Raw genomic sequence first — 12,565 nt, forward strand, 5'->3', positions numbered from 1 at the left:
TTGTAATGTGTGGTTATTTACGTCACTGTCACCTTCCTGTCAGCTTTGAACAGTCTGGCCAATCTACTCTGACGTCTCTCATTAACAAGGTGTTTCTGTCCATCTGTTTTTTAGTTTTTTTGCACCATTCTTTGCAAAGTCTAGGGACTAGTGTGCGTGAAAATCCCAGGAGATCAGCAGTTTCTGAGATACTCAAACCACCCCATCTGCCACCAACAATCATTCCACAGTCAAAGTCACTTAGATCAAACTTTCCCAATTCTGATGGTTGATGTGAACATTTATTGAAGCTCCTGACCCAAATCTACACAATTGTACACATTACACTGCTGGCACCCGATTGGCTGATTAGATAAGTAGGTGTAATAAAGTAAATATGTTTAGAATAAAGCTCGGTGAGTGTCGATGGAGTATTATGTTATGCTACATTTCTTGAGTATGGAAGCATATCTGTGCCAAATTCCAAATAAAAAATTTCACAATCTCTAAGGCATCTTGCATTTCAAACCGTGAACATCTGTGCTCCGCACTATCCCGCTCCAGTCAGTGTTCGGGAATTGGCACATGAATGCATGGTCACGCGGAAAGGTTTGTTCATTAGTATGACGACATCTGACCTGTCACCTTCAATCTGACAAATGCCGATGGCATTTACGCTGCACTCAGTAAGTAAACCTCAGATAGTGATGGACGGCTCCTTTGGCTCAGCTCACCAATAAGAGCCGGTTCTTTCAGCTCCCAAACAGTTCTTTGTTTCCAGTTTCTCCAAAAATACGCTTGTGGTGGTTTGACATGATTGGTGTTTGTGCCCATATTGAAATTGTGAAATGAAATCTTTTTCTGTTTCCTAGTTTAGTAGTAGGGCATTTTAAGTTACGTCATGGTCACACTAGGCTACTTTGTATATGCCAATATTGTCCATTTGGTGGTTAAATTATTAGGATATGGTAAGATTAATATTCAATAACAATAGGCCTATTCATCAGCCTAAATAATGCATCTATTAATTAATTAAATCATTCTACAACATTGCATGGATAACTACATTGCGATTTTATCTGTGCGATATAATAGTCTGTGAAACGATGATTGTTGCTGCTCAGTTCGAGTGCCACGCATCAATGAAAATGTCCACTCTGATTGCCTAATTAATGAATGTGTTAATCCATGAGAAAATTATTTATACCATAACATATACCATATAACAACACTTCAAGGCAGTTTATTTTTATTGTGTTCATCTACAAAAAAAAAAAAGTGAAATTTGAGCCGGCTCCCAACGTTCAGCTGAAAGAGCCGACTCGCTTGTGAACGACCCATCACTAATCTCGGATGAATGTGCTGTACGAGTAGCTATACTACTGAAGTAGTCTAATAGCTATATGTACACTCAGAGATTAAGGTGCAGTGAAAAGTGACGAGCTAGCTACCTTTGCTCATGTTCAAAAAGCCAGTGTTCAAGAGTCACTGAAGTCGGTGGAGGCAATGATAGCTGGCAGATATAAAGGTACAAAAAGTAATTTTGGACTCCTAATGGTCAAGAGAGGAATTGCAGCACCAAAAACCCTCAAGCCACAACATGCACTGTTTTGGAAAGTTGACCGTGACAAACGCGACAGACCCTTCTATCTTTTCGTAGTGTTCTAGTAAGAAAATGTTCGCCAAACAGGCGACTTTATGAAATGTTGAATGTAGTGTGCTGCACAACACTATTTATATGTTTTGTCTTTTTGAAGTTTTCACTTTACCTATCCAACTATATTATGAGCAAGCAACGTATTTGACTATGGAACTAGCTGGCTATATAACTAAGATATGCTTGTGGACCACAAACTTGCTGTTTGAGACAAATAAAGGTTTAGCTAAACACGCATGATTCAACACGTAAAGAGATAAAAGGAATATGTAGCTGCCCAAATTGCACTCCAGACAAGTGATCACTGAAACTCTGTATCCTATTGCTTATAATCCAAGCGAAGAATACATATCTAGTTATAAAACGATACCAATTTGTTATCGGTAGCAACAAGCAAATGAGCTATTGGTTAGCTTGCCGAATTTACAAATATCCACCTGAGACACAACGCTTGAGCAACAATGCTCGCAACGCTCGCTACTCTGTTCGTATTGCCTCAGGTGGATAGTTGTAAATTCGTCAAGCTAACTATTGCTGATTTGCTTGTAGCTACCGATAGTGAACTGGTATTGTTTTAACTAGATATGTAGTCTTCACTTGGATAATAAGCAATAGTATACAGAGTTTCATTGATAGCTTGTCTGGTTTGCAATTTGGGGAACTACAAAGTGTCAGCTTTGTGTGTGTCCTGGGTTCGAATCCCTGTCCGCCGGGGCCTCCCTGTGTGGAGTTTGCATGTTCTCCCCGTGTCTGCGTGGGTTTCTTCTGGGTACTCCGGTTTCCTCCCACAGTCCAAAGACATGCAGGTTAGGCTGATTGGAGAGTCTAAATTGCCCATAGGTATGAGTGTGTGAGTGAATGGTGTGTGTGCCCTGCGATGGACTGGCGACCTGTCCAGGGTGTATTCCTGCCTTTCGCCCAATATATGCTGGGATAGGCTCCAGCCCCCCTGCGACCCTGTTCAGGATAAGTGGGTTCAGATAGTGAATGAATGAATGAATGAATGAATGAAGTTAAGGTTAGTCTATTTTAAAAAAAAACATATTTGTGTGGTTATTGGGGAAATCCTACATTGATTAAAAGGAATATTTTTATTTCACTGTGACTTTAATTATAAAAATGTTTTGCTTCCAAATCTAAATAAACACTGGTTCAACTAAACCTTGTTCAACTATCCAAAATGGCAGAAAAATCTGTATTTAATATTGCAGTACTTATTCCTCATTAATGGTAAGGGTAAGCACCTGGCAAGGTCTTTCAGAAAATGTACATGAGTCAATTGTTGGCATTGAAATGGCATAACAATGTCACATCACAGTACACAGCCTCATATAATCAAGGAACATCTCTCTTGGTGAAAAGACTGTTCTTTATTCACCGCATTCACCATGTTCTCTACCAGCAATAAAAAGAATGGACAAAAAGAATTGTAGCCTATCTGAATAAAACAAAGATCCACAATACCCATTAATTGTGCATCCACCCCCCCCCCCCCTCCCCCACCCATGCTTATACTAGAATGGTTGGCCCTTCAAATTCAGTTTTCTCCTTAAAGAGATTGTGTGGCTTGAAAAAAGGTGATTTGTATGCTGTCCGCAATTGCATAAGACACCAATAGAGTTGACAAAGGGCTTTTGTCATAGTGTTGTTCTGTTTCACATATGCTCTGCTACTGATAATAAAGAATGTGGTGCAAGAGATAAAATGGCCTTGACGATTTTTTGCCAAAACACTCAACATTCTCTAAATCCAGTAGACTGTTTTTTTTCTTTACAGTTAAAAACCTGTAGGATGGAGGGGGAAAATAATGCAAGGTCTCATTCCATTATACATGAATATTGCTTTGGAAGCAGATTTATAAAAGCTGGAAGGCTGTCAGTCACTGGCGATTAAAAATTGAGCAAAGATGTTAAGATGTGCTCGCCAAGCGGCACTGTTGCCTTGGCTCTGTTTACAAAACTATACGATTGCAAATGCTGTGTATACCATGAATATTGACATACATATTTGAAATACTCCTAGCCCGAATTGGAGTCAGAGTGCACAACTTTGTTTTGTTCTTTGCAAAGTGCCTCTGGCTGTTTATTGTGTAGGCAGTGAGGCTGTACACAGGTTTTAAAAATGTATCTGATGACCAGGAAAGGCAGCGCACCCAAGGGCAAAAATGAAGATTTTTGAAATGTGTGGGATCTGATTTTTTCCCCCCCATTTCTGAATTCAGATTATCTGTGTAGTAGTGTTTTTTTTGTTTTTTTTTAAAGACCCAGTGGTTTAAGTGGGCGAAGTAGACGTATTGAATTATGTACAAGCTCTACAATTTTTGAAAATGATTGTGCTGTCTATATTCTGAAACTAATTTGGGGTGCTAAGCTAAGGGGGAAAACATATTGAGAGTGCCACATTTCACTTTTTTAAGCCTAACCTGTAGTAGTTTGTTCATATTTTCTGACTGTCTTCCATGCTGTTCATGTTTTATACCTATAGTATCAAAGTCAAACGTTTCAGTAGCTATAATATTAATTACTGGAATGTGGTTAGATTGGGTTGCTGAGGTTCCCTTTTGAGTTTTGTGCTGAATCTCATTTATTATTTCAATATAATATATAATATAATTAATATGGTAACTTTGCAATTTTCAGCCTTTTAAAAAATGTCCCTCAATGTAAGAAAATATCTCATTTGTAATACATTTCAACTAATTTCAAGTTATTTCCTTTTCACAACTGGTAGCTGCATTGGGCTCACATACTGTATAAACTTTTTACCTGATTAAATTTTGAAACTATTGCAAATTGTTTACTCATGTGCCTTGAGATTTAAATGGGTAAGAGCATAAAGTTGGTGATGATAAGCTTATCTTGTATTTATTAATATTTGAGTGTGGAAAAGTATATATTGCTGGTTCATGCTAAATGATTTACATGTGCAAAATGAAAAAATGTAGCTGCCGTACTTATGGCGTGGGATTTGAGTTGCGTTTCACCTGCGATCAACCATGTTCCGGAATATTCTGCAGAAGGCCTCACTTACTGTCTCCCAGGTTCTAATGTTAGACTAATCCTGACGTCCTGCTGAACGACTCACCCGAATTTCACTACCATCAGGTTGCTGTCTTTCTAGATTTTGGTTTAGTCCACTGAGTTGGTGTTTCTGGCTTGTACACAGTCAGAACCATCTGCTCATCTAGTTTAAAGGGCTTACAGTACCTTGAGCAAACTTCATCCTGAGCTTGCGTAAACTGATACAGTATCTGCCGTTATTCCCCTGCTGAAAATTCCAGCTGAGACCAACTGGGATTCTAAACTGGTTTCAGATATGTTTTTTGAATATTCTGCTCATAGCTGGTCTGTGGCTGGTCAAACCTGGACAAAGCTGGTGAAGCTGGTAGAGTAACCTGGTGGTCAAAACGGTGGACTTGCTGAGTACATAGGCTGGCCAGCTGGTGAACAGCTAGTCGACCAGCTAAAAGTGTTAAAACATAGCTTAAACCAGCTGGACCTGGTTTAAGCTGGAATTTTCATCAGGGTTGTAACTGGCCTTTTTGTGCTATTAGATTTTGTCCAGTGCACCATCACTTCAGGCCATGTTGAAATGGCAACATTACAAACAGCCCACGGAAGGGATTCGTGAGTCAGGAGAACGTGCAGATGTTCCCCATCTCTTTGAGCTGCCATTATCATCTCGTTCTGCTAGGCTTGTAACGACGATATCTATGTCAGTGGAAGAGGACGTCAGAGATGGATTTAAACACAGCGAGAAGGTGTAAATTTAGCTTCAAATACTGACTTGTTGTGTTGTGGAGTGGGTTTATTGTCATAAAGGAGTGCACTTCCATCAACCGATCAGTGTTGTTTTGTTGTTGTTCTTTTTTCCAGAGGAGAAGACGCAGCTGGTTTTAAATGTTGACAAACAGCTTGAAGAAGTCAAAGAGCTGGTACGTCTTTGATCAATCATTTTCACTCTCCTGTTTTTAAATAATGAATATGGCAAATTGCTCAGGTAAACACTATTCATAATCTTTGTAATGACATGGAATGGACTAAATATGTCTAACTACTGCTCTGACTAGCTGCTGTATAATTTTTTAACAGTTTCCTTTTCGCTTTTAAGTGACATAATGTGACACATTTCAGAATGCTATCCTTGCAAGGCGCCATCTCTTTCTTCAAGGAAGACAAAACACAAAAAAGGACTAACGAACAAAAAGACAGAAATAGTAAATTCGCTGACATTCCTATTTACGACCTTGGGTTGTGGTACTGTGGACTATTGTTCCACAAAAATAACATTTTGAATGTATTTATTTAGCTTTTGCTTTCCTAGGAAACTCAAGTGTGATTTTGGCTTCTGCTGTCATACCAGCTGTACAGACCTATTTGCCAATACTATCCTTGTTAATTGTTTTTGGATTTTACAAAAGTAACAGTGAATGACAATAAAAACAATAGTATTGTATATATGCTGTATGTAGCTACTGTATGTAATCTTCTACATCTAGGTCCATATACCTCTCCCATTTACACCACCCCCCATATAACTTTCTGTGCTCATTGTGCTCTGCTATTTGCACCACCCCCACCTCTCCTGTTGACCATATCCCTCTCTCATTTACAACACCCCCACCTCTCCTGTTGACCATATCCCTCTATCATTTGCACCACCCCCACCTCTCCTGCCCATATCCCTCTCTGATGTACACCCCCCCCTTTCTCTTGCCCAGTCATTCCCTCCTTACCTTATTCTGTCAAACAAAACAACATAAAATCAAGTATATCAACACAACCGAAACCGGACAACATATAAACACAACGACAAAAGAAACTGAGTGTGACGATAGAAAAAAAACCTGGGCGGAAATTACCAGAACATTCCGCCCTACCGAGCGATTGCCATACATCCTATTGCCCTCCTCTAGCACAGATCGAGCAGAGCAGTGAGTGCACAGTCAAGTGGAAGAGTGCAAAGGAGCAAATAACAAAAGCCTCTTCCAACCTTCCATGCACCCCATTCAGGCTGAGAGCACAAACAAATTAAGAGTGGGATGGTATTGTGTTGGCAAGATGCGAAGCAAAGGGCTGGAATGACAGAATGGAATCTATGAGAGGAGCCTCCAAGTGTGTATTTCATATATCTCTACAAGCTTTATTTAAAAGAATAACTCCCTGTTCGGAAGGGGAACCAATTGGAACCAATCTCAGACTCAGGGATGTATTAAATGACATGCTTTAATGGTAGTACGCAGAAACAGGCCAATCAGGGCAATACAGGCAAGGCAGTAAAATCGTAGTCAAGTCCAAGAAAAGGGTCAGAGTTCAAGCAAACAGGGTACAGGAGTTCAAGCAAACAGGGTACAGTAGTTCAAGCAGGGCGAGTTAGCAGGTCAGGCGGAGGTCGAAGTCTGGTCGTCAATCCACGGGGAGCAGGAGAACAGGAGGGCTGAAGGGCTGGAGCAGGGCTTGGACAAAGCTGCACAGGCAGGCAGGTGTACTGGAGCAGGGCTGGACTGGACGGTGAAGCAGGAAGGTGACAGGAACAGATCAGGAACTGGCAGGAGGCAGGGTAGTGGAACACAGAGGCTAGGAAACAGGACGCAAAGGCACAGTACAAGACAAACTAGCACAGAACAGGCAAGCTTATATGCCACGCTAATTACCAGACAAGGAGGAACAGATGAGATTATTACAACAAAGGAAATACATATATGATGCGGGGGGCGTGGACACGTAATAGGGGAAAAGGGAAAACGTGAAACGGAATACTAACGCAGAAAACACATAGAAGTGAAGAAAACAGCATGTGAATAATGACACAGGCACGGGACATAACAAGGAAAACATGAAACAGAACATGAACTAGAAAATACATAAAACCGGGAAATCAGGAAATGACAAGAATGTGGGACAGAGACATGGAACGTGACAGATCCCCCATTCACAGTGATGTTTTTGATTACATCTATTGAGGTCCTCCATTTTGCAACTCAGCGGCATACAGTAATGTAATATATCCTGCTTTTAAAAGTTCTCAAATGGTATAGCGTGCAGAATAGGTTGTTACGATGTTCCCGTTCAACTCAACACATCCAGCTCGGAGGCGAGTTGAGGGGAAAGCAGAAACCCTTTTGTGTTGACTTCCGGAATTTTCTGTCGTCAACGTCTCTGTGACCACGAGTGTTACACGCCGGCGTCTTCGTTAAGAGGGAGACGAAAGGCCTGGTTATTTTCTCTCGCTCTCTGACACTACCCCCCCCCCACACCACCCCCCACCCCCCACCCCCCACCGGAACTGAGGAAACGGCAGGCCCACCTGCGGGGGAGCCTTTTCAGCCGTGCGCCCACTGGCTTTGCTGCATATGCGTGCAGGATTAAAGGACCCCCCCCCCCCCCTCTGTGTTTGCCCATGATACAGCTGGAGCAGATGGACCTGGAGGTGCGCGAGATTCCCGTACAGAGCAGAGGGATGTACAACAACAGACTGAAGAGCTACAAGCAGGAGGTGGAGAAACTGGAGAAAGACTTTGTAAGTTCTCGAGTCCCTGCCTCAGCCAATGTCACACTTTGCCCCTCCGACTTAGAGCTCAGAAATTCAGTGTGCGTCTCTGTGTGCGCCCGTGTGTGAGTTGGGCAAAGCAGGCAAACACACAAACCCCCAAGCCCCCAAACAGTACGAGTGCATGTGCAGGTGAGCATTTTTAATTCATCTTTGCGACCCTCAATGCTGAAAGCTCACCCCCACCTCCCCACCTCTTTACCCCTCCTGTGGCCATATTGCAGATAAATCACAGCCCCGTTTAAAAAAGCAGGCATGGCCCGCAGAGATGGTCTTCATGTTACCACTAGATGTCCTTGTTTAGTTATTTATCAGCCTCGCTTCTTTTGAAAAAGTGTCCTGTCTGCCCAAAGACATGCTACACATTCATCAATCTTTAACGTTGATTTGGGCCTCCTTATTCTCCTTTCCTCGTTTCACATTACACCTCTTACTTATTTTTGTATTTATGGTTTCAGTTCATGTTCAGCGTCGTGAATGGCTTCATGTGATGAGCTATTAGTCTCTTTTCAGCAAGAAACTGTATAATGTAATATATATGCAATGTTATTATTTTTCTTATTATTTTTCTTGTTTTAATAGTTAAACAATTATGTGTGCACTCACATCCACACACTCGCACCATGCGTCTCTGAAAAATTCATAATGTGCATGAATTATGTAAAGTTATCCTCCTATGTAGCAGTAGATATCTATAAAATAACTATAACTCTTCATTTTATTTTAATGGGGGGAAAAACGTTTTATTATATTTTCTATGAAATCTGGAATGTTTCCTGTACAGCAGCTGAAAAGTGCTTTTTTCTTGGCAGGATCAGTTGTCTTAAGTTTAATTTTGAAACTTTAGTCCGGCAACATGTGATGCATAATCTCAGTTAATGCACATTGGTAACATCGAAACAGGTTTGCAACGTTATACAAAGCAAAAAATAAATTGTGCCACACATAATCTGATGCAGTTTGCCGATTTGACGGCTTGCAATCAAAATTGCTCACTTTATAGAGAAGATCGTTTTCCTCATGGTGGGCTCTTAATTGCTCGATAATTCATCTTTAAGCTTGTCGTGCACGTCTGTTGCCATGGTTAATTATCGAGTAATTAACACCTGCTGTGTAGGATGATACATTGTACTTGCTCTTTGCAAACCTTCGCTCCCCCGCCTCCCACCTCTTTAAAACACCAATTATCGGCGAGAGGTTGTTTTTTTTCGCCACCTGTATGTTCTCCCTGATGGATGGAAAGTGAATATTTTCGTTCTTTTTGAATGTGTGATAAACATGGCCTAATGAAAAAACGTGAGCTCATGCCTTCAGTTGACAGAAAGTGTGATGCCGTCTCAAGGAGGCTGCTATCCGTGTTCCACTCAGTTTGGCTGTGGGTTGTTAAACTGTTTGTTTGCTGGAGTACAGAGCAAGAACAACAAAAAATGTGTCCCTGTGCAAATACTGCACTGTATGGTATTACATAATGGTATTTCTCTGTCATTCACTGAATCTATATTTGTCACATTGAGAATTAGAAGAAACAGAATTAGGGGACGGAGGGGGTGGGGGGGGGGGGTGTGTGTAACAAATTGTCGCTGCATGACAATTACCTTAATTTTTCTTTATTTCTTTATATACATAAAGCTTGTGACTTAGAGACCATAATCTTTTCTTTTCTTTTTTTATTAAAGGAAACAATATTGCAGGCTTTGGGCTTGATTTACTAAGACCTTTCTCAAAATTAATAACACAACCAACGATTGGTGCAAAACAAAGACCATGGCCAGTCCCTGCTCATGGTATTGCAGGTATTGGACGGCATAGTATATCAGGACTTTAGTGTACGTTTTCAGCTGGCCCAAACAGTGTTTGTGATGAAGAATATTTGAGATATTTACTGAATCTCTGATGTCCTGCTGGCTTTACAGTGGCGGTTGGCACGTTTGGCTGTTTCTGGTTTAAAGCAAGGGAATGCTCTTCACGTTTGTTTGTGCCTCAAAAACCTTTTATTTTCCCATTTGGGCCCGTTTCCAACCCGAAACTACAGTGCTTCAGGAAAGGATACGTGTGTTTGTAATTGTGAATAAACGCTATAAAATAAATCAAATAGATTTATAATAATCTCAATAATCATAATCTGTTAATGTGCACAGCATCTGGGAACATATTTTTGCCATACATGCTGCTTTGGAATTATTTTAAGTGTATTTTCTTGCTTTAGATTACGGTCCCTCAAGTTCCAGTTTACTAGCCTTGTAATTCTGCTGATAGTCAGAAAAACTAGTACTGAAAATATCCTTCATTGCTCAAAAAACTGCTGGGCCAACTGAACACAATGCACTAAAACTGAAATATCTTAAGCCTAAGAAAGTTAACTATGCCTTTATGAATGAACACTATTTTCGGATGGTTTATACTTTAAATGATCAGTAGTTTCAGTACCTTAAATGACCAGAACTTCGAGATGGTTTATACTTTAAAAGAGAAGTACTTTAAAATGATGTACAAGCACTACTTTAAGATGGCCTATACATTAAATGAGCAGTACTTAAAGGTGGTTTATTCCTTAAATCAGCACTACTTTAATAGTTTCTGCATTAAATGAGCAGTACCTAAAGGTGGTTTATTCCTTAAATCAGCACTACTTTAATAGTTTACTCATTAAATGAGTAGTGCTTTAAGATGGTTTATTCCAGCGCTACTGAACTCCAAGCCCTGAAGGCCGCAGTGTCTGCAGGTATTTGCTCCGGCCATGCGCTACACCACATGATTTCACTCATGGGCTTATTTTCTGAACAAAGCAGGTAAAGTATTGAGTGAATCGAGTGAAATCAGGTGCTGTAGAGTTGGAGTATATACCTGACTCATCGGCCCACAGGGTGTAGAGTTCAGTAACTCTGGTTTATACTTTAAACGAGCAGTGCTTGAAAATTTAGCTGTAAAGTGATTTACGCTAGAAGTGAGGTCCACTTATAACCAGACCTGCATCAAATATGTAAATGCTTTGGATTTAAATACTTTTCTACGCTTTACTGTGCTTGTCCAGTGCATTGGAACCTATGAAATAATTTCAAGCGCAAACCCTGCCTTCCGGCCCTCTTGGTTGGCTCACTTGCAATAGACAAGTTTATTAAAGCACAGAAAAGTATTTGAATCCAAAAGAAATACGTATTTGACCCAGGCCTGCTCATGAAGTGGCTTAAATGAGGTCCGCTTTAAGAGGAGTAACATCGGAAAATAAGAATGACTTTAAGAAGAACCATAATTGTGGAATTGGTGTTCTATCAAGCTCAAATGTGGCTGGCACAGAGGGGCTTCCACCGGCTTCCACCAGCTCCGACCTGGTCTCTCCTGCCCTGACGAAACCGCACATGTAAGCCCCGAAGTGCTGCATTTTCACCCGCAGCTTCAAAAGCCCAGAAGAAATAAAGCACCGCACCGGTTGCCCCCCCCCCCCCCCGGCACCCTTTTGCAGATGGCATGGTAACCATGACCATTGTCGTCCTGTCCAGAACCCCCTCCTTCCTCCCGGGCTTGTGTACCACCCCCCCTCCCCCACCCCCCCCTTTACGCCTTTCTCTGTCAAGCAGGGCCAGCCGACCCAGAAAGGCCCGTCGTTCTTTTGTAGAACCGTTAAAACGAAACGGCGTCCCGAAGGTGCGTTCGCTTTCCGCGACGGCTTCATTTTGATAATGGGGGCACCGGTCTTTAAGCCCAGGAACCCCGCAGAGACGCTGTATTAATCAGAAAGGGGGGGAGGAGGACGGATTTGTTTGATTGGGTTGGGAGAGTCAGTCGGCGCCGGGCATCGGATTGACATGCCTCTTAGCGACGGCTTTTATCTGCGAGATGAGCGGAGGCACGGCTAGCCTCCTAATGGAGGTGTAATTTAATGAAACCTATCGGGTAAACATACCGCGCGTCTTCAAAGGACGTGACAAAGTTTTTCTCTGCCAGACGGGTAGGCGCTGGTTGCTCCAGCCCCGCTTCCATGCGATCACTGTCCGGCCCCCAAACTGTCTTTTTTTTTTTACAGAAAGATTGTGAGTGTACTGTCCAACACTTATATGAATATAAATCATATTTATATTTATATAAATAATATACTGAAAAAATAAAGTATACCGGTATGTAATCACTGAAGATATTAGCATAAGCTCAATCCTCAAGGAAAAGGCAAAGCTATAAAGGGGCTTTCGCTCGGGGTACGTTGGCTCGGGAGTTGAGAGCAGTCATATGGCAGCCGGAGGGTTGCCGGTTCGATCCCGCCCTGGGTGTGTCGAAGTGTCCCTGAGCAAGAGACCTAACCCCCCAATTGCTCCTGGCGAGCTGGTTGGTGCCTATCGCAGTTGGTGTGCGTGTGTCTATGTGTGTGAATGGGTGAATGAGAAGCAT

At 41.7% G+C, this 12,565-nt stretch overlaps 1 protein-coding gene across 4 annotated transcripts in view; it reads left to right on the forward strand.

The window, feature by feature from the left end:
* The window catches only part of vti1a (vesicle transport through interaction with t-SNAREs 1A), a 187,844-nt gene that overhangs the window by 2,502 nt on the left and 172,777 nt on the right, over window positions 1-12,565 (forward strand). For all 4 annotated transcript variants that reach the window (XM_061227389.1, XM_061227405.1, XM_061227398.1 and 1 more), the window contains exons 2-3: window positions 5,512-5,570; window positions 8,045-8,155. In XM_061227389.1, coding sequence (XP_061083373.1) covers window positions 5,512-5,570; window positions 8,045-8,155 — 170 coding nt within the window. The remainder of the gene's footprint in view (window positions 1-5,511; window positions 5,571-8,044; window positions 8,156-12,565) is intronic.

This window comes from Conger conger, chromosome 2 (genome assembly GCF_963514075.1).
Source record: "Conger conger chromosome 2, fConCon1.1, whole genome shotgun sequence".
Lineage (NCBI taxonomy): Eukaryota > Metazoa > Chordata > Actinopteri > Anguilliformes > Congridae > Conger > Conger conger.